The sequence below is a fragment of the Drosophila novamexicana genome, unplaced genomic scaffold, assembly GCF_003285875.2.
Source record: "Drosophila novamexicana strain 15010-1031.04,08,12 unplaced genomic scaffold, DnovRS2.1 tig00000121-arrow-pilon, whole genome shotgun sequence".
Taxonomy (NCBI): Eukaryota; Metazoa; Arthropoda; class Insecta; order Diptera; family Drosophilidae; genus Drosophila; species Drosophila novamexicana.
Genome location: NW_020824773.1, coordinates 1,750,343 through 1,773,670, shown reverse-complemented (window position 1 = coordinate 1,773,670; position 23,328 = coordinate 1,750,343). Strand labels below are relative to the sequence as shown.

Below are 23,328 nucleotides of genomic sequence, written 5' to 3'. Positions count from 1 at the left end.
ATTTTTCCGCAGCTTTGGAAACTAATTATGAAATCATTTGAAGTTAATGAAGTCCAAGCACGCTCTCGAGATGCGGAACCCTATGGAACTAATCTCAGGAATAAAGTGGCAAGTAGAGCATTGCAATAATGCTGATTAGTTTCTGGAAAAGAACTATTCTTTAGCTACTTCAGCTACTAAGCTGATCTATTACATGGCCTGCGATTTACATCGACCATACCTTTGCGCTTGATCAACCCATTAAGCTCCTCAAAGGTCATTGTGACTTGGGGTGGACCGGCCATGCATTCGGGCACTTCGGCCTTATGGCGATGGGACATAGTTTTACGCGATCTGGCAGGCTGCAGGGGTGCAGCCTCTGCGCACTCCAATTTGGCCAGGTGTAAAGTTTCCGAGGTAGCGGTTCGCCGCAAACGCTGCACGGCGACATCGATTTCTTGGCAGGTTTCGTGCTGTTTGCGTCTGGGATTCACATATGCACGCTCCTTCTGGCCCAGGTTTGACTCCTCGTTGGCCATACGCACACTAACTTTATTCGGGGCAACCATTGTTGTTGAACTAGAGTTTGCCTTGGATTTGCGTGGTGAGCACTGTCCTTGAGGGGTTCCAGGGCGCTGCACCTTCATGGCTTGTGGCGCACCTCGCTGCGAGCTAAGTTGGTTTTTGGGGGGGGGGGGGTTGGGCTTTAGGTCAGTGGCTAATATACGAAGATCATTTGCTACGAATACATTGTGAGTGAGCGGTACACTACGCGACGGTGTCTACTGGGCAAACATTACTGCGGGATTAGTCAACTTCAACGACAACCATTAGCGTAACGCCAGATGGGCCAATCGTGTGTTAGGCTAGTTAGTCTACAAATCAAATGGACACATTTGCTATACTCACTTAACACTCTGCACGGACGTTGTCATGGAGGAGAGCGACATTAGGTTTTGCTTTGGGGATACCATTTCAGTCTCGTATTGTTCTTCCTGTGCACCGGAGTACTTGTCGCGATTGATCGAGCGTTTGGTTCTGAAACAAACAAAAGAAAATTAAAAGAAAAACAAAATATACATTAAAAGAATGCAGAAGAAATAATTGAATTGTGACAAATCTGACAGCTGGGGATAAGGGGGGCATGCTAAATTCTTACTTGAGATTAGGTGGGCGGTACTGCTTGCGCGCCTCCATGCGCTCCTTGGCCTTATTTGTCTCTGTAGTGCTGTTGGACTTGATGTTTGCCTGAATCGCCTTCTCCTTGCACCACTCAACGTGGCGATCGTAGGCCTTGGGATTGAAGCTGCGCTCACAATGCGGACAACGGTCCGAGGCGGAGTCCTTAAGGCGCTTAGTTATGGAACGTGGTGGAGCGGCTGCAGCTGGGGCAGCTGGTGCCGCTGCTGCAGGGTGCTCAGCAGCAGCTGCAGTGGCCCCAGCACCTTTGCGCAGGGAGGCGCGTGCCGTATCCGCTTTGCCTTTACGGCGTGTCGGCAATGGTGAAGCCTGTCAAGAAGAAGTTCACCGTTAGAAAAAATAGTGCAGTCTTACAGGAGCATTACTCGCCTCTTGTGGCTGCGAGCCGCTGGACATTGTGGAAGCCTCGCGACTAGCTGCCGGTGGCGTATGCACACCCGGAGCCTTTTCTGCATTGGGCAGGCCAAAATTCTTGGGCAGCACATAGGTGGACAGAGAGGTGCCCTCGCGACGCTGACGTGATGAATCGAATATCTTACGCTTTTTAGAAGTCATCTTCTCGCAAACGACAACATGCTTGCGGAGTGCATTCAGATTGAAGGTGCGACTGCAGTTCGGACAGGGTGTTAGATCAGTGCTAATAGTTCCCTGCTCCAAAATAGTCTCAGACATGCCCGTGGTGAGTGGACCCGGCGGTGGGCCAACTGGCTCTTTATCATCATCCGCACCGTCAGATTCCATCGTAGCTGTTGTTTCCCGACAAAATTATGAAAATAAAAAAATGGATTTTGATTATTATTGGATTGTGAGGCTTCAGTTGGCTGGGAAACTTTTGCAATGTCTGGTAGATTCTGTATAGCTTGAAACCTAAAACTAAATTTTACAATTCTAAGCAAAAGTAACAAAATCAAAACTCCAACTGAGCCAGCCTTCTATGATGATCAGATTACGCTTTCTTATTTAACTTGGGCTAACAGCTATTGGAAGTTGTAAGTTTCATTTATCTATGGTCTTCAAATATTTCCCGATTAATCTTTCTTTCGGATGCAGACGGCGTCACAAGCTAATATTAAATATTAGCTTTTCGATTTAATTTTTTTGTAGATTATTTACTGATGGGTGAACAAAACAGGGCACATCACGCGCATTGTCGACTTTTGCAACAAGCTCAAGCTTTGGACGAGTAGTAGGAAATTCATTCGAATTACCTATCTATATTTTCTAGACCAATTAGAGAGTCCAAGTAAACACAGCAAGAACTTAAAGGTGCGCAAAGAAAGTGACAAATAAGAAACTTTATCAGCTGGAAAAAATGTTGGCAAAAGGAAGTGCCAAGTAAAAGGCCAAATCCGTCTGCAGACTGTTGGCCTTTGGCCAAGTGGCACGTCTTAGACTTGGGCCAGAAACCCTAAAACTTTCCAGTCGCACTCGTTGCATGCAACACATGGAAAGTATTTTCATATCACATGCCAGCATTTTCATGATGTTGCAGTCGTTTGTTTTTTTGTGGACAAATTGCTTTTCCGGCGCCGTTTGTCACGTCAGCAATAACAAGCACAGAAAACGCCCAAAAAGCAGCCCTATAAATTCTCAGGCGGGTAAGACAATAGACAAAAAAGATAAAGCAATCCACAAATAATTTATTATTATTATTTGGATTGTGTCTGCTTTTGGCTGCCTGAGCCTGTGTGATCGGCCTATAAATTGTTATTTATCTGCGAGCGACAACTGCCTCATGAAATGTTGTAATAACCAAATTTGGCAGCTCGTATGTACCAAAACTGTTGCGATATGGTTGATTCGGCTTGCTTTGTGGGCGACTGCTTTTATAATTGTATCTTCAAGATACAAACTATGCACATGACAGGTGCTTCAGCACAACTGCCCACGGTTAAGCGGCTCACTTGACTTCTACTGGATTGAAGTTGAACCCAAACATGTGAGAATCTTATTAGATAGAACTGAACTGAAGGCTGGTTTTCGAGTAGTTCTTTAGTTCTCACATACAAGCATGTTATTTAATTAAGCTATTCAAACTTTAGATTTCCTTCAATGCTGCACATTCTGCGTTCTTTTAATCTGCCTTTTCAAAATTACCTTTCCTTTTCCCAATTCCTAACGACATATACTACTTAAAATATTAATAAAATTAAAAATTAAATAATAATAAAACTTTTCTGTATTTTCTAGTGAAACACATCAATTTCAAAGAAACGCGTTTTGGCCAGGCCAATAGGGGGAATCCCGGGAATCTTAGACCTTTTCTGTACAGCAATATCATATTAAAGCTAAATATTTGTAGTCCAGCTGGCACTGAACCTTAAAAGTCTAAATAAACATTGCGTGTGCGATTAAGAATTTTAATAGGTATCAACTTGTGTGCCGTTCGGTGGAAATTATGACATACGATCCACGCTGCCAATTTAACAATAATTCAAAGACAATCCAATTATAAATAAGATTACATAAATCAGCGGCACGCATAAATTTCTGCAACATGTTGAGAGTTGGCTTCAAGCTCGTCTCGTTCGCATTCATTTCAATTCAAATCAATGCTAGCTTGTACGCAGTCTTTTTTAATGTGTAATCCGATGAGAAGTGGGTGAGTGACTGCCTCAATGGATGATATGCTGCTGCTGCTCCACACTCGTAGGTGATGGGGCGTCCGTTGCACATAACAGCCTCGGCTTCGACTGCGCCAGCAACTGCCCCAGCACCACAATTCACATATGTTAATGATGCTTGGCGAGCTCGCAGTTGCAAAATACAGATACAGATGCAGAGCTACTGTGGCCATTATAAGATTATATATGCATATCTTTCAACTATTTCCACTTGAGTTTTATAAATAAAAAGTGCGCCGACTGGCCAGCCAAAGGAGCAATTGCCTAAACAGCAGGGCGCCCTGTCTTCATGGAGTCTAAGCAGATTTTTGATTTGTGCAGATAGTAATAATCGGTCTAAGTGCTTAAAGTTCAAGAGTTCGAGAGTTTACTGGAACAAACCCTAATGGTATAAGCACTATTTCATGGATCTTAAGAGAAGCGAGAGTTTTGCTTATGGATGCATAAAGATTTGAGAATAGATAATCTTATTTGAATATTATGGTGTATATAAAATCCAGACTGATCACATGATTAAATCGCTTTTAAAGTAAATAAATTCAAAGATTCTGTGCTATAACTTAGGGCAATGATATTTTAGAACAAGTAAAAAAAAAGAATATTTATATATATTATTTATTATTATTATTATTTTTTTATGTTGATTTCGCATAGTATAGCATATGGTATACGGTATTTTATCTGTCACGAATAAAATCTGATGCGATTTCATAAGAAAGATCTTAAAGAGGTGCCCAACCAAATCTGGCTGGGATCTTGGCCGTCCGTGTGCCGTGTGTATTGCAGTTGTTGCTGCTGTGCATTAGGTAACCTTATAAGCCATTTAATTCTTCAACAGATCCATTTATGCAACATGTGAAACACTTTCATGTGGAAAAGCTATATAGTCTATGCCATTATATGTTGAGTATGGGCCTGAGCCAACGACTTTGTTATGCGAGATATTTCCTGGTGCCCCGAACTTTCAACTTGTGACAGCTTAATGGATGAAAAGTGTGTGGGACGAGAATATTAACTGGACAGTCGAGTTAGGAACCAAATGGTAACAAACACATATGCTTATAGCATGCTTCTATGTGTAATACTGGTTATAGTTTGTTTAAAGTTTGTCTACATGTGGTCTAGTTTATTTTAGTTAGCTTTCTTTTTAAATAAATGTTTTCCTATTGATGGCCAAGTGACATCATTTATTGTATTGTTTGCTGATAAGCATGTAGAAAAAGTCATCGAAAGGTCTACAACAAATTATTTATAAACAATATGGCACAGAATCCCAAAAGAGATTAAACAAATTAAAATCATTTGTGAAATACTTCAGCGTTAAGAGCAGATATAGGTAGATAGATAGATAGATGATTTTTAGATATTTTCAATGGAATGGTTTGTAGAAGCTTAGATATATATGCATTTAGTTCAGATAGTTAGATAAGCAGCAGCGTTAGTATATAGATGATTAAATGATCATATCAATTTTCAAGTAAACAATAAAATAAGTAGATGAAACTTTGAGACATGCTTTATAAAGATAGAATTCTTGATGCCTAGCTATCTCATGTAGCTAGCTTGATGGATAAACAAAAGGATGTTAAGTAGAAGACCAAATAGTTTTAAAATATATGTAGATAGATTTATAAGGTGTATGAATAGGCAAATAAGTAGAAGAATGCCTGGATATATAGGTGAGCAGAGTGTGTGCACAGATACTTGGTTAGATATATTGTATGCATAAATATTTGCTCAGGTGGTTGGTGATAAATCATGTATAATATATCTGATCATGTGGATATCTTATGCAGGTAGATTATCTATCTAGGTGATAAGTAAGATGTAGATATACTGTTACGCTCTACGTGTAGTTAGCATCTGAACAGTCAAGTCCCTTTGTAGTCATTATACAGTTGATATCTATGTACCTATATTCAGATGAAATATCTGGCATCTTAATCTTATCGAAAAATTTCTCTTAATAATATTCTGTTATTATTTGTGTTGTTATATCGATTATAGACAAAAATAAACTATTGAAGTAATTAGTTCAACTCTTCCACAGCTAGCCCCCCTGTTGCCCCTCTGTGCTACTTTCACGCCAGCAAATTGACAGCTGTAAATCATCATTGAAAATCATTTAAATATAAATTAAAACGGTTTAGCCAATCGGCAGCTGCAAGCAATAGTTTATCAATTGTTAATAATTTACTTGAATGAGTTGTTGCTGTTGTTGTTGTTGTTGGCTTGGCATGCAAATGATTAGCGGAGTTAGTAGCAGTATTAGTTGTTGTTGTTGTAGTTGTTGCTGCTGTTGCAACTGTTGTTGCTGCTGCTGCGACATCGATCTGATTGACTATAATCAAAACATGCTGCAGCTGTGCAGCTCCCACAGCTGTGGGCGTAGGCGTGGGCGTGGGCATGGGCGTGACCGACTCACTTGACTTGGCATTGGGTGTTTGCTTCTTGTTGTTGCTGCTGCTGTTGTTGTTGTTGTTGTTGTTGCGTCTCAGTGAGAATGTGTTGCGTACGCGCGAAAATGTTGATAGATGTTGCGATTGCTGCTGCTGCTGCGGCAACGGTTGCTGCTGCTGTTGCGCCTCACTAAGCGCCGCCGAGTTGAAAGAACTTTGCTGCGGCTGCTGCTCAAACACATTGATGTTGCCGCTGCCGCTGTTGTTGTCGTTTTCGTTTTCATTTTCACTGCAAAAACGCGAAACTGGCGATTTTTCACCATTGAGCAGCTCATTTAATTGCTGATACTCCTCGTAGATGCCGCGACTGTGGCGCTTATTGATTTTATTCAATTGCTGCTGCTGTTTTTGCCCCTTCGATTTGAATATTTTGTGCCACATTTTCTTGCTCATTTTGTACGTTATTTATATGCATAGGCTTTTTTTCTTTCTTTCTTTCGATATTTCGTTATTTTTATTTCGTTATTTTTAAATGCCGCATTGCAACGCACGCACGCGCTTCCCTTTTCCCAATTTGCCGCTCTTGCAAACTTCACGCGCCGGCGTTTTGTGTCCAACTGAGCGCTGGCAACATCAACGGCGCGCCGACTGGCAACATTTAAGCTCGCGTCATGCTGCCGGCAACAGCTTTAACAGCAACATGTTGCGGGCGCATATTTTGCATTTAATTAAAAATAGCTGCACTCCAGCTGCCTGCGCTTGACGTTGTGTGGGTGTTGCAACAGCAGCAGCAACAACAACAACAACAACAACAACAACAACAACAACAACAACAACAACAACAACAGCAACAGCAACACGTTAAGTAACAAAGGCTGCTATTCTTTGTAGCCTGCACCCCTCCGGCTTGGCTTTACGGCTGATTTATTTAAAGGCGCCGCACAAATGTTGCTGAACTTTGGCTGCTTAGATATATCTTTCACTTAGCTTACATTCAAATAGTTGACTGCTACTTCATCTACTTTTCTTCTTCATTTGAAATTGAAATTTTGGATTTAGCGACTTCCTCTGGTCATCAGTCAATCAGTCAACTTCAAAGGCGCCAACTTCCTGTGGCGTCGCTTTCCATTGATAAATTTCACAGAAAATCAAAAGACTTTGGGTGTAGGCCACACATAATTATGCCCTATTATGACCAAAACTGTATAGTTGCATAAGTGCGCCAAAAAAGGTAGCTGTAAATGCAGTTGCAGTTGCAGTTGCCGCATCAACATTGGCCGATCTCAGCAACATTTCGTGTTGCAGGCGGCACACATAAATAAACAGCTGGCAATGGAATTGGAGACATATGTGGGTGCTTTTAAACCTATTAAACAAAGAGTACATGCAATTTAAGCAAAAGCTTGACATTTTAAAAAGAAAGCAAACGATTGCTTATCTATTTATATAAATGAGATACAAATTGATAATCAAATTCCAAGCTTACAAAGCATACGAAACAAGCTCATTCGAAACGATATTCCCCTTTTGTCAAGGCATGCATTTTTTTATAGGGTATTGCAGCTTCGCTCTGTATAAGTTAAGTTATCATTCTTCTTTTACGGTTTCCTTTCGATTTTTGTTGCTTATTTTTTGGTTGCTTCTGTTTTTAATTGAAATGCGAATGCACTTTTGAGTGCCTTTTCTCGTATATGTGCATCTATATCTGTATCTGTATCTGTATTTGTATCTGTAGCTGTATTTGTATCTGTAGCTGTGCCTGTATCTGCCTCTGTATTTGTATGTGGCCGCGCGTTCCGTACGATCCCATTTGCTCTGCGATAAAGTCAACTTGATGCTAACCATAATAAATCACAATAGGCTCCAGCAATATCCGCAGTCTCTTCCAACTCTCGTTGACAGTTGACAGTTGGCCCGATGACGTCAGAGGAAGGGGCGACTCTTATGCAAGTTGCCTTGAGAAGCATTTCTTCGATTATTGCATGTGCTCAAGAAAATGTTGCCGACTAATGAACTTGGAGCACGCCATTGTTCTGTATATATATATACCATATATATTGTATCTTGTATCTGGTGTCTCTCTCGGAATTATTGATCCAACAACGACATATTCCTATGTAGTAAACTTAGCTGTCTGCGGGTCGTCGGCATCGTTTGTGGTCGCCCACGCGCCTCAGACCTGCCATAAAACTTCATAATCTCTTCTAATTGTCACGCCTTGGGCATGACAAAAATAAATGTTGTATCTTGCACTCTACTTTGGATGCTCTCGATGATTTTCACGGCACTGTCGCTGGCGAAAAGAAAGGGCGCGTGCTTAAAAATAGTGCACTTGGTTTGCATGGTTGGCATTTTGGGAGCATGCCGTACAAAATGAACTCAATTTTTATGGGCAAACAACATTCAATGTTTCATATGCCCGAGCAAGCTATGTACTAAATATACTGAGAGAAAATGTCGAGAAGAAATTAATAGAATGATTTTTGATAAATGTTTGGCAAGAGTCAAGAATCAAAAATGAAGTAGGGTTGCAAAAATAAATATTCAGCTTCAATGAAATATGAAACTATCTAACCCAGATAAAGGAACACATTTAAGCTTGCCTTAAACAAACAGGAATTTTTCGTATTTTAAGTTAATAATAATATTAAATAAAATACATATATATATATATAGACAGTTAAAAATTGAATAATTTATTCAATTCAAGAAAATCAATAGGTATTCTTCGACAAAAATTATACCATTTTCTGAGCAGGAGAAAATTTAGAGGATTGAAGAATTTTAACAGTTGTACAGGAAATTAAAAAATATATTTATATTAAATTTTAATAGCAGGTGGTGTATAAGAATAAATGAATATTAATTTAATAAAAAAATGATTCTCAGCAACAATTATTTAAATATTAGCTCGCAATTCTCAATTTGTTTTTGATAGTGCACAAAAATACAAAAATACACCCTTTCCCTCGCTCACCATATCTCTCTTTATCTCCCTCTCCCTCTCTTTCTCTCGCTCTCCCTCTCTCTCTCTAGCTCTTTGTGAATCCATAAGCATGCCGGTCTTGTTGCAACAACTTTTAGGCGTATTTTCTACTAATTAAGTTCTATTTCTTTCAGTCATCAGCCGCCAGTCTTCCATCTATACTGCACCCACTCTCCCTTGCCCCCTTCCGCCCCACCACCCCCTCTGCGCTATTGCAGCGTTGTAATGAAACCATTTCTGTTTATTGGCGCTCCCCTTGTAACAAAGTTTTGTTGTTGTTGTTGTTGCTTTGCTTATGCGCTGTTTTTCCTGAGTTTTTGTTTTTCGCTTTTCCGAACGCGTTTTGCAGATTGCACAATTTTCTGTTCTGTTTTCAGTTCAGCAATTTTGTTGTTATTGTTATTGTTGCTGTTGCTGTTGTTGTTGTTGTAGTTGTTTGTTGTTAATACAAATTGATGTTGATCTATTTGTTGTTTGGCCTATGTTTATCATTGTTGCCGCTGTTGATTGCTTTTAGAAAGTGTGAAAGACTATGTATCACATAGAGACAAGAGTTCAGCTTTGCATGGAATAGTTAATTGGGGCGGGTAATTATTGATTTGATTTGTACTACGCTGGGAATGGGTCAAAGGGCAAAAACGATTAACAACTGTGCTGATTAATATGTATGGGTACCATTAAATAATTAAAAAGAAAGAAAGAAATATGTCAATAAGGAATTTGTTGAGCCAAGTCTCAGACTTCATCTATTGTCAGACTACTTTTAGTTAGGTCGTTTTTAATATATCTTCAGTAACAGAAGTTAACGTCGTAAAATCCTTTTGGTCCCTTGTTACACTGCAATCATAAAATATATCAACAAACATCCAAAACAAGTTTTCAATATGTTTACGATATTTTAAAAATTTTATAATGGTTTATTAAAATTAAACTTTCGGTATTTTATTTTTATGTTTGCCCTTTATTAATTTTGCATATGCTAATAAAAACAATTACGCTTAGCAATTCGGCAAAATAAAACTTCCATACTACCTTTTTCGTTTACTACAAAACGTAGTAGCCGTGTGCAGCTCGGCAGCACTGTACAGTGCTTAACAGAAAGCTTCAGCAAGCTTTCCGCTCAAGCAGTTAACAGCAGTAAATGTTGGTTGTATGTTAAAAAATACACTGGAATTATTGACAATCTGAAAACTGATTCGAAAACTTCAAAACCTACTAAAATTAAAAAATTATTTAAGTCGAATTAATCTACTCAGAAATGTCTGTCAAAATGCGCTAAAACCCAAGACAGGTTTTGCAGACGTGCAAATAACAATACGAATACAATTTGTCAATAACAAATAGTTTTATTTTTATTTTTATGAATTGGCAATACATTTTGTTGTTGTTATTGTGTTGCTTGTCAAATGAATTACGTTGCAAAAAATCTATAAAAACTGGTTGTATTTGACTTTGGAATTCGTTCTATGTGCAAAAATGAAACTGGAATTTGTCTCTATTATTGTTGTGGCCTATCGTGTGGGTTTCTAAAGCAGTTGAATGTAGTTCAATGTCAAGGAAACTTACGCAGAGTTTAAGTCCGAGTCGGTTAAGTGGGCTGGTAAATGGGTCACGCCCAGTGCTTAGCCATGCGGCGATTGTAACGGGCCCAAAATTTGCGCCTATTTAAGCCAAATACGAGTAAAGACCCATTACAAGACGCCTTTAAGCCTGATATGTGACACTGAGCATATTTTGCTAATACCTCAGCTTGATATTGACGCATTGCCGAGCATTAGTTAAAACTCACACGCAATTTTGAAACGTGACTCGATTTGAAAAGTATCTCAACGCTCGAATTCTGTCAGGCGCTACTTCACAGCACTAAATACATATGCACATAAATTATTGAATATGTTTATTAAATACCTTTCACTGGTATTGGTATAAAAGCAAGAGGAAGAATAGAGGAGAGGCATATTGAGCTGGCGAATATTTAATTCGCTTGCATTTGAAATTCGATTTTGGGTAAAATTAAAAAATAAATATCATTATTTAATTTTAATAAAAGTAAAATTTTAAAAATGATTATCATTATCATTTTGAATCTATATAAGTTATAGTTGACCTGTTTTTTATGTAATTTGATTTTGTATACCCTGGCAAAGAAACTGGAATATTAGGACTTATGTCATACATTTATCTTCTGCTCTACAAAAGTCAAACAAATAAAAATGAATTTTCCTAAAATTTCAAATATTTTTTGGCTGTCTTATATTTAATTGAATTAAAATGAATTGATGTCAATTTTGGCGGCTTTAAATGGAAATTGACATAGTTAGAAATGTCATCGTTCGATTTGTTTTTATTTTTGTCGTCAGTTGTCGTTTGCTTGGCTTCTTCTTTTTGTGTTTTTGTTTGTTTTAGCTGTGCTTTGTTTTTGAGTATTGTGTTTTTTTAAATGCCTCCCACACAAACAAAACTATTTGCAATGGTCTCTGATGTCATGCAATGTGCAAACTTATAGAAAGTTGAGCCCCACAACAAATGTTATTAACTATGTTCAACAACTGACAGCGAACTTGCAGCTATAGAAAGCTTTATAATAATCAAGCGACTTTTATATCTAAGTATATTAAAAATAAAAATATTATTTTTATTGGTATAACTTATAGAGATGGAATTAAAGGTAGCTCTTCTAGGGTAGGTTCTATGTTAAAATGTTATAATAGGATTTAAATTGACCGAAAAGCTATTTGAAGGCGAAACAGGAGAAGCTTCTAGAAAGGCAAAGAAATTGATTCAAAACTGTCAATAGTTCTCCCAATAATTTTAATGCTTCTTTAAACTATTTTAGAGTCAAGGCTATGGTTCTAGTTGTCAGAAAGACTAGGAATTAATATATCTTGAAAAACAAATGTTTTTCTTACTGGCAGCTATGTGATAAAATAGTTCCATTACATGAGGAGCATAGTAAAACTAAACAAGTAAGAGGTTTTAGTCGGGAGCTCCCAACATCAAATGCATATATATATTCTGTTTTAGAAGCTATATGTCAGGTTAGGCGACTATAGTTCTTATTATTCACCAAATTTGCCCAAAAAACAGGATATCGATATCGATTTTTATCGATTGCTTGGAAACGGAGTAAGTTATCGATTATCGGAAAAAAATCGATCTGCGCGGGAGCTAGGAGTATCTACATCTAAAATTTCAAGTCTCTAGCTCTTATAGGTTCTGAGATCCTTGCGTTCATACATACGGACGGACGGACGGACGGACGGACGGACGGACGGACAGACAGACGGACATGGCTAGATCGACTCAGCTATTTATGCTGATCAAGAATATATATACTTTATGGGGTCGGAGTTGCTTTCTTCTGCCTGTTACATACATTTGGCTTTCGCACAAATATACCCATTTTTAATGGGTTCAGGGTATAAAAAGCCAAACTTCGTGAAAATCGGATGAGATTTGGCCGAGATATGGGGGTGGTCATTTTTGGCCCATGTCTATATACGAATCTTGGGGTAAGATTTGGACAAAAATTTAGACCAAAAAATCGGTTTCGAGACTTTAATGCCAGATTGATCTAGAGGGAAAACCATGAAGAAAAATCCAAACTTCGTGAAAATCGGATGAGATTTGACCGAGATATGGGGGTGGTAAGTTTTGACCCATGTCTATATACGAATCTTGGGGTAAGATTTGGACATGAATTTCGACTAAAAAATCTGTGTCGAGACTTTAACGCCAGATTAATCTAGAGGGAAAACCATGAAGAAAAATCCAAACTTCGTGAAAATCGGATGAGATTTGACCGATATATGGGGGTGGTAAATTTTGACCCATGGGTATATACAAATCTTGGGGTAAGATTTGAACATAAATTTCGACTAAAAAATCGGTGTTCAGATTTGACTGCCAGATTAATCTAGAGGGAAAACCATGAAGAAAAATCCAAACTTCATGTAAATCGGATGAGATTTGACCGAGTTATGGGGGTGGTAAATTTTGACCCATGTCTATGTACGAATCTTGGGGTAAGATTTGGACATGAATTTCGACCAAAAAATCGGTGTCGAGATTTGAATGCAAGATTAATCTAGAGAGAAGACCATGAAGAAAGAGCCAAACTTCGTGCAAATCGGATGAGATTTGACCGAGTTATGGGGGTGGTAAATTTTTACCCATGTCTAGATACGAATCTTGGGGTAAGATTTGGACAAGAATTTAGACCAAAAAATCGGTTTCGAGACTTTAATGCGAGATTGATCTAGAGGGAAAACCATGAAGAAAAATCCAAACTTCGTGAAAATCGGATGAGATTTGACCGAGATATGGGGGCGGTAAGTTTTGACCCATGTCTATATACGAATCTTGGGGTAAGATTTGTACATGAATTTCGACCAAAAAATCTGTGTCGAGACTTTAATGCCAGATTAATCTAGAGGGAAAACCATGAAGAAAAATCCAAACTTCGTCAAAATCGGATGAGATTTGACCGAGTTATGGGGGTGGTAATTTTTGCCCCATGTCTATATACGAATCTTGGGGTAAGATTTGGACATGAATTTCGACCAAAAAATCGGTGTCGAGATTTGAATGCCAGATTAATCTAGAGGGAAGAAAACGCCAAACTTCGTGAAAATCGGATGAGATTTGGCCGAGATATGGGGGTGGTAAATTTTGACACATGTCTATATACGAATCTTGGGGTAAGATTTGGACATGACTTTCGACCAAAAAATCGGTGTCGATATTTGAATGCCAGATTGATCTAGAGGGAAAACCATGAAGAAAAATCCAAACTTCGTGAAAATCGGATGAGATTTGACCGAGATATGGGGGTGGTAAGTTTTGACCCATGTCTATATACGAATCTTGGGGTAAGATTTGGACATGAATTTCGACTAAAAAATCTGTGTCGAGACTTTAGTGCCAGATTAATCTAGAGGGAAAACCATGAAGAAAAATCCAAACTTCGTGAAAATCGGATGAGATTTGACCGATATATGGGGGTGGTAAATTTTGACCCATGGGTATATACAAATCTTGGGGTAAGATTTGAACATAAATTTCGACTAGAAAATCGGTGTTCAGATTTGACTGCCAGATTAATCTAGAGGGAAAACCATGAAGAAAAATCCAAACTTCATGTAAATCGGATGAGATTTGACCTATGGGGGTGGTAATTTTTGACCCATGTCTATATACGAATCTTGGGGTAAGATTTGGACATGAATTTCGACCAAAAAATCGGTGTCGAGATTTGAATACCAGATTAATCTAGAGGGAAAACCATGAAGAAAAAGCCAAACTTCGTGAAAATCGGATGAGATTTGACCGAGTTATGGGGGTGGTAATTTTTGACCCATGTCTATATACGAATCTTAGGGTAAGATTTGGACATGAATTTCGACCAAAAAATCGGTGTCGAGATTTGAATGCCAGATTAATCTAGAGGGAAAATCATGAAGAAAACGCCAAACTTCGTAAAAATCGGATGAGATTTGGCCGAGATATGGGGGTGGTAAATTTTGACACATGTCTATATACGAATCTTGGGGCAAGATTTGGACATGACTTTCGACCAAAAAATCGGTGTCGAGATTTGAATGCCAGATTAATCTAGAGGGAAAACCATGAAGAAAAATCCAAACTTCATGTAAATCGGATGAGATTTGACCGAGTTATGGGGGTGGTAAGTTTTGACCCATGTCTATATACGAATCTTGGGGTAAGATTTGGACATGAATTTCGACCAAAAAATCGGTGTCGAGATTTGAATGCCAGATTAATCTAGAGGGAAAACCATGAAGAAAAAGCCAAACTTCGTGAAAATCGGATGAGATTTGACCGAGTTATGGGGGTGGTAATTTTTGACCCATGTCTATATACGAATCTTAGGGTAAGATTTGGACATGAATTTCGACCAAAAAATCGGTGTCGAGATTTGAATGCCAGATTAATCTAGAGGGAAAACCATGAAGAAAACGCCACACTTCGTGAAAATCGGATGAGATTTGGCCGAGATATGGGGGTGGTAAATTTTGACCCATGTCTATATACGAATCTTGGGGTAAGATTTGGACATGAATTTCGACCAAAAAATCGGTGTCGAGATTTGAATGCGAGATTGATCTAGAGGGAAAACCATGAAGAAAAATCCAAACTTCGTGAAAATCGGATGAGATTTGACCGAGATATGGGGGTGGTAAGTTTTGACCCATGTCTATATACGAATCTTGGGGTAAGATTTGTACATGAATTTCGACCAAAAAATCTGTGTCGAGACTTTAATGCCAGATTAATCTAGAGGGAAAACCATGAAGAAAAATCCAAACTTCGTGAAAATCGGATGAGATTTGACCGAGTTATGGGGGTGGTAATTTTTGACCCATGTCTATATACGAATCTTGGGGTAAGATTTGGACATGAATTTCGACCAAAAAATCGGTGTCGAGATTTGAATGCCAGATTAATCTAGAGGGAAAACCATGAAGAAAAAGCCAAACTTCGTGAAAATCGGATGAGATTTGACCGAGTTATGGGGGTGGTAATTTTTGACCCATGTCTATATACGAATCTTAGGGTAAGATTTGGACATGAATTTCGACCAAAAAATCGGTGTCGAGATTTGAATGCCAGATTAATCTAGAGGGAAAATCATGAAGAAAACGCCAAACTTCGTGAAAATCGGATGAGATTTGGCCGAGATATGGGGGTGGTAAATTTTGACACATGTCTATATACGAATCTTGGGGTAAGATTTGGACATGACTTTCGACCAAAAAATCGGTGTCGAGATTTGAATGCCAGATTAATCTTGAGGGAAAACCATGAAGAAAAATCCAAACTTCATGTAAATCGGCTGAGATTTGACCGAGTTATGGGGGTGGTAAATTTTGACCCATGTCTATGTACGAATCTTGGGGTAAGATTTGGACATGAATTTCGACTAAAAAATCGCTGTTCATATTTGAATGCCAGATTAATCTAGAGGGAAAACCATGAAGAAAACGCCACACTTCGTGAAAATCGGATGAGATTTGGCCGAGATATGGGGGTGGTAAATTTTGACCCATGTCTATATACGAATCTTGGGGTAAGATTTGGACATGAATTTCGACCAAAAAATCGGTGTCGAGATTTGAATGCGAGATTGATCTAGAGGGAAAACCATGAAGAAAAATCCAAACTTCGTGAAAATCGGATGAGATTTGACCGAGATATGGGGGTGGTAAGTTTTGACCCATGTCTATATACGAATCTTGGGGTAAGATTTGTACATGAAGTTCGACCAAAAAATCTGTGTCGAGACTTTAATGCCAGATTAATCTAGAGGGAAAACCATGAAGAAAAATCCAAACTTCGTGAAAATCGGATGAGATTTGACCGAGTTATGGGGGTGGTAATTTTTGACCCATGTCTATATACGAATCTTGGGGTAAGATTTGGACATGAATTTCGACCAAAAAATCGGTGTCGAGATTTGAATGCCAGATTAATCTAGAGGGAAAACCATGAAGAAAAAGCCAAACTTCGTGAAAATCGGATGAGATTTGACCGAGTTATGGGGGTGGTAATTTTTGACCCATGTCTATATACGATTCTTAGGGTAAGATTTGGACATGAATTTCGACCAAAAAATCGGTGTCGAGATTTGAATGCCAGATTAATCTAGAGGGAAAATCATGAAGAAAACGCCAAACTTCGTGAAAATCGGATGAGATTTGGCCGAGATATGGGGGTGGTAAATTTTGACACATGTCTATATACGAATCTTGGGGTAAGATTTGGACATGACTTTCGACCAAAAATCGGTGTCGAGATTTGAATGCCAGATTAATCTAGAGGGAAAACCATGAAGAAAAATCCAAACTTCATGTAAATCGGATGAGATTTGACCGAGTTATGGGGGTGGTAAGTTTTGACCCATGTCTATATACGAATCTTGGGGTAAGATTTGGACATGAATTTCGACCAAAAAATCGGTGTCGAGATTTGAATGCCAGATTAATCTAGAGGGAAAACCATGAAGAAAAAGCCAAACTTCGTGAAAATCGGATGAGATTTGACCGAGTTATGGGGGTGGTAATTTTTGACCCATGTCTATATACGAATCTTAGGGTAAGATTTGGACATGAATTTCGACCAAAAAATCGGTGTCGAGATTTGAATGCCAGATTAATCTAGAGGGAAAATCATGAAGAAAACGCCAAACTTCGTGAAAATCGGTTGAGATTTGGCCGAGATATGGGGGTGGTAAATTTTGACACATGTCTATATACGAATCTTGGGGTAAGATTTGGACATGACTTTCGACCAAAAAATCGGTGTCGAGATTTGAATGCCAGATTAATCTAGAGGGAAAACCATGAAGAAAAATCCAAACTTCATGTAAATCGGATGAGATTTGACCGAATTATGGGGGTGGTAAATTTTGACCCATGTCTATATACGAATCTTGGGGTAAGATTTGGACATGAATTTCGACCAAAAAATCGTTGTCGAGATTCGAATGCAAGATTAATTTAGAGGGAAAACCATGAAGAAAAAGCCAAACTTCGTGAAAATCGGATGAGATTTGACCGAGTTATGGGGGTGGTAATTTTTGACCCATGTCTATATACGAATCTTGGGGTAAGATTTGGACATGAATTTCGACCAAAAAATCGGTGTCGAGATTTGAATGCCAGATTAATCTAGAGGGAAAACCATGAAGAAAACGCCAAACTTCGTGAAAATCGGATGAGATTTGGCCGAGATATGGGGGTGGTAAACTTTGACACATGTCTATATACTTGGGGTAAGATTTGGACATGACTTTCGACCAAAAAATCGGTGTCGAGATTTGAATGCCAGATTAATCTAGAGGGAAAACCATGAAGAAAAATCCAAACTTCATGTAAATCGGATGAGATTTGACCGAGTTATGGGGGTGGTAAGTTTTGACCCATGTCTATATACGAATCTTGGGGTAAGATTTGGACATGAATTTCGACTAAAAAATCGCTGTTCATATTTGAATGCCAGATTAATCTAGAGGGAAAACCATGAAGAAAAATCCAAACTTCATGTAAATCGGATGAGATTTGGCCGAGATATGGGGGTGGTAAATTTTGACCCATGTCTATATACGAATCTTGGGGTAAGATTTGGACATGAATTTCGACCAAAAAATCGGTGTCGAGATTTGAATGCCAGATTAATCTAGAGGGAAAACCATGAAGAAAACGCCAAACTTCGTGAAAATCGGATGAGATTTGGCCGAGATATGGGGGTGGTAAATGTTTACCCACGCCTAGATACGAATCTTGGGGTAAGATTTGGACAAGAATTTAGACCAAAAAATCGATTTCGAGACTTTAATGCCAGATTGATCTAGAGGGAAAACCATGAAGAAAAATCCAAACTTCGTGAAAATCGGATGAGATTTGACCGAGATATGGGGGTGGTAAGTTTTGACCCATGTCTATATACGAATCTTGGGGTAAGATTTGGACATGAATTTCGACCAAAAAATCTGTGTCGAGACTTTAATGCCAGATTAATCTAGAGGGAAAACCATGAAGAAAAATCCAAACTTCGTGAAAATCGGATGAGATTTGACCGATATATGGGGGTGGTAAATTTTGACCCATGGGTATATACGAATCTTGGGGTAAGATTTGGACATAAATTTCGACTAAAAAATCGGTGTTCAGATTTGACTGCCAGATTAATCTAGAGGGAAAACCATGAAGAAAAATCCAAACTTCGTGAAAATCGGATGAGATTTGACCGAGTTATGGGGGTGGTAATTTTTGACCCATGTCTATATACGAATCTTGGGGTAAGATTTGGACATGAATTTCGACCAAAAAATCAGTGTCGAGATTCGAATGCCAGATTAATCTAGAGGGAAAACCATGAAGAAAAATCCAAACTTCATGTAAATCGGATGAGATTTGGCCGAGATATGGGGGTGGTAAATTTTGACCCATGTCTATATACGAATCTTGGGGTAAGATTTGGACATGAATTTCGACCAAAAAATCGGTGTCGAGATTCGAATGCAAGATTAATTTAGAGGGAAAACCATGAAGAAAAATCCAAACTTCGTGAAAATCGGATGAGATTTGACCGAGTTATGGGGGTGGTAATTTTTGACCCATGTCTATATACGAATCTTGGGGTAAGATTTGGACATGAATTTCGACTAAAAAATCGCTGTTCATATTTGAATGCCAGATTAATCTAGAGGGAAAACCATGAAGAAAACGCCAAACTTCGTGAAAATCGGATGAGATTTGGCCGAGATATGGGAGTGGTAAATTTTGACCCATGTCTATATACGAATCTTGGGGTAAGATTTGGACATGAATTTCGACCAAAAAATCGGTGTCGAGATTTGAATGCAAGATTAATCTAGAGGGAAAACCATGAAGAAAAATCCAAACTTCATGTAAATCGGATGAGATTTGGCCGATATAGGGGGGTGGTAAATTTTGACCCATGTCTATATACGAATCTTGGGGTAAGATTTGGACATGAATTTCGACCAAAAAATCGGTGTCGAGATTTGAATGCAAGATTAATCTAGAGGGAAAACCATGAAGAATGAGATTTGACCTAGTTATGGGGGTTGTAATTTTTGACCCACGTCTAGATACGAATCTTGGGGTAAGATTTGGACATGAATTTCGACCAAAAAATCGGTGTCGAGATTTGAATGCCACATTAATCTAGAGGGAAAACCATGAAGAAAACGCCAAACTTCATGTAAATCGGATGAGATTTGGCCGAGATATGGGGGTGGTAAATTTTGACCCATGTCTATATACGAATCTTGGGGTAAGATTTGGACATGAATGTCGACCAAAAAATCGGTGTCGAGATTTGAATGCAAGATTAATCTAGAGGGAAAACCATGAAGAAAAATCCAAACTTCATGAAAATCGGATGAGATTTGACCGAGTTATGGGGGTTGTAATTTTTGACCCACGTCTAGATACGAATCTTGGGCTAAGATTTGGACATGAATTTCGACCAAAAATTCGGTGTCGAGATTCGAATGCAAGATTAATCTAGAGGGAAAACCATGAAGAAAAATCCAAACTTCATGTAAATCGGATGAGATTTGACCGAGTTATGGGGGTTGTAATTTTTGACCCACGTCTAGATACGAATCTTGGGCTAAGATTTGGACATGAATTTCGGTGTCGAGATTCGAATGCAAGATTAATCTAGAGGGAAAACCATGAAGAAAAATCCAAACTTCATGTAAATCGGATGAGATTTGACCGATTTATGGGGGTGGTAAGTTTTGCCCCATGTCTATATACGAATCTTGGGGTAAGATTTGGACATGAATTTCGACTAAAAAATCGCTGTTCATATTTCAATGCCAGATTAATCTAGAGGGAAAACCATGAAGAAAAATCCAAACTTCATGTAAATCGGATGAGATTTGACCGATTTATGGGGGTGGTAAGTTTTGACCCATGTCTATATACGAATCTTGGGTTAAGATTTGAACATAAATTTCAACTAAAAAATCGCTGTTCATATTTGAATGCCAGATTAATCTAGAGGGAAAACCATGAAGAAAACGCCAAACTTCGTGAAAATCGGATGAGATTTGGCCGAGATATGGGGGTGGTAAATTTTGACCCACGTCTAGATACGAATCTTGGGCTAAGATTTGGACATGAATTTCGACCAAAAAATCGCTGTTCATATTTGAATGCCAGATTAATCTAGAGGGAAAACCATGAAGAAATATCCAAGCTTCGTGAAAATCGGATGAGATTTGGCCGAGATATGGGGGTGGTAATTTTTAACCCATGTCTATATACGAATCTTGGGGTAAGATTTGGACATGAATTTCGACCAAAAAATCGGTGTCGAGATTTGAATGCCACATTAATCTAGAGGGAAAACCATGAAGAAAAAGCCAAGCTTCGTGAAAATCGGATGAGATTTGGCCGAGATATAGGGGTGGTAAATTTTGACCCATGGGTATATACGAATCTTGGGGTAAGATTGGACATAAATTTCGACTAAAAAATCGGTGTTCAGATTTGCCTGCCAGATTAATCTAAAGGGAAAACCATGAATTAAACACAAAACTTCGTGAAAATCGGATGAGATTTGACCGAGTTATGGGGTGGTAATTTTTGACCCATGTCTATATACGAATCTTGGGGTAAGATTTGGACATGAATTTCGACCAAAAAATCGGTGTCGAGATTTGAATGCAAGATTAATCTAGAGGGAAAACCATGAAGAAAAATCCTTATCATATCAAGTTTGGTGACTCTAGTTCTTATTATTTACCAAAATTGCCCAAAAAACAGGATATCGATATCGATTTTCATCGATTGCTGGAAACGGAGTAAGTTATCGATTATCGGAAACAAACTCGATCTGCGCGGGAGCTAGGAGCATCTACGACGAACGGACGGACATGGCTAGATCGACTCAGCTATTGATGCTTTATGGGGTCGGAGTTGCTTCCTTCTGCCTGTTACATACATTTGGCTTTCGCACAAATACAATATACCCTTATACCCATTTTTAATGGGTTCAGGGTATAAAAATGGGAGTGTTGTCAAAATATTCCTATGGCAGCTATATGACTGCTGTGGTCAATATATATACACAGTATATATATATACTTTAGGGAGTTGGAGATAAGGAGATATCTCCTATACGTTACACATTTCGAGACAACATTATAACACCCTCTGCAAGGGTATACAAGCAGGAAAGTTTTAAAACCCAAAATATCATAGTTTACACAGATTTTACCTGTTTCAGCTTTCATAAATTTACAAAAAAGTTTAAAAAAAAACCCATTCTAAGAATTTCAACTTGTTTTTTCATTCAAGTTTTTTCAATTTCCCATTCTATTCCATGCACGTTTTTCTTTTAATTGCCTTTTTTCGTTGTAATTCAGGAAAACATTTTCATTTCCAGTTCCTTTTTCATGTAAAATTGGAATTTAATTGAGTTTTAAGTGGCGCTGAATGTGTTTGGATTTTTTAGATTTTTATTTTATTGATTTTCACCAGATTTTGGTTTTTATTGCTTGTCGCTTTTAAAAATGGCCTCGCCCACCTCCATGGGTTTCCCATATATATTTATATATATTTTATATTTAAATAAATTTATATGCATATATTTTTTGTGTGTGTTTTCTAAGCTGCTTTTCGAAGCACTTCCTTCTGAACGGCTCGCATGCGCCTGCGCGGAAGTAGCCGCAACTCGACACGGAGCTGCACTTCATAGCCAAAGCTTGTAGTCTGCATTTTGGTTAACGAATTGGTGTTTTGTTTGTGCATAAATTGATGAAAGCCAATGAACTTAAGTGCCACTCAATTAAAGTATATTGGAGATACTTGTACTTATGCTAATTGGCGGGATGCTATAAAGTGCCAGCTGCTTAAGTCTTGATTAACTGCTCGTTATTTTATTGGCTGTTAGCTGTTGCACTTACCAAAATCAAAATGATACATGGTTGGTAGATCGCGCGGCGTTGTCGTGCGGGTTAGACTGGTGACGAGAGGTGTGCAGGGCGGCGTGGCGACAAAAATCGCCTCCTGGCGCGGCTCCGATGCTGCCATTTCCATTTTCACAATGGAAAACCGCGGAGAGATTTGGCAGCCACTTAATTTATGCAATGAACTTGCTGCTTAAAAAAGTTTTTTATTTTTTCTACAATTTTCGAACCTTCCGCAAAAGTACAGAAAACGCACGCGTTTTGTGTCGCGTTGCGAGCGATTCAAAAACGCGCGGCGAAAATCTTTCCCTCACATGCAACGCGCTTTGCTACAATATTTATAAACGAATGATTTTTGCCTCATTTGCTAATTAATCATATTTCGTTTTCACTGCACTTTCAAAAACTTTAGTAATAATTTTGCCTAATGCTTAAATTTATATATTTTTTTTTGTTTTCACAATTCTTTTTTTTTGTTTGAAGGCACGCGAAACGTTTCAGCCGAAATAAATGTTGAGCGGCTTTTGTTGTTGGCTTACATTTGAAATTCGTATTCGCCGTTGTTGTTGCTGTTCCTGTTGTGGCTGCAAGTTTTTCACATTATCTCCAAAATCATATGGAAATTTTGTTGCAGCCTGGCTTATAATTTAAGTCTGGGCTGCGATCGTT

At 38.5% G+C, this 23,328-nt stretch overlaps 1 protein-coding gene across 1 annotated transcript in view; it reads right to left on the bottom strand.

Moving 5' to 3' along the window:
* The window catches only part of LOC115758056 (formin-J), a 28,533-nt gene extending 5,460 nt beyond the window's left edge, over nucleotides 1-23,073 (bottom strand). The window contains exons 1-5 of the mRNA XM_030698570.1: nucleotides 22,657-23,073; nucleotides 1,549-1,925; nucleotides 1,139-1,488; nucleotides 889-1,017; nucleotides 221-651 (exon numbers count right to left, since the gene is read on the bottom strand). Coding sequence (XP_030554430.1) covers nucleotides 221-651; nucleotides 889-1,017; nucleotides 1,139-1,488; nucleotides 1,549-1,925; nucleotides 22,657-22,789 — 1,420 coding nt within the window. The 5' untranslated portion in view covers nucleotides 22,790-23,073. The remainder of the gene's footprint in view (nucleotides 1-220; nucleotides 652-888; nucleotides 1,018-1,138; nucleotides 1,489-1,548; nucleotides 1,926-22,656) is intronic.
* Nucleotides 23,074-23,328: the final 255 nt, after the last annotated feature.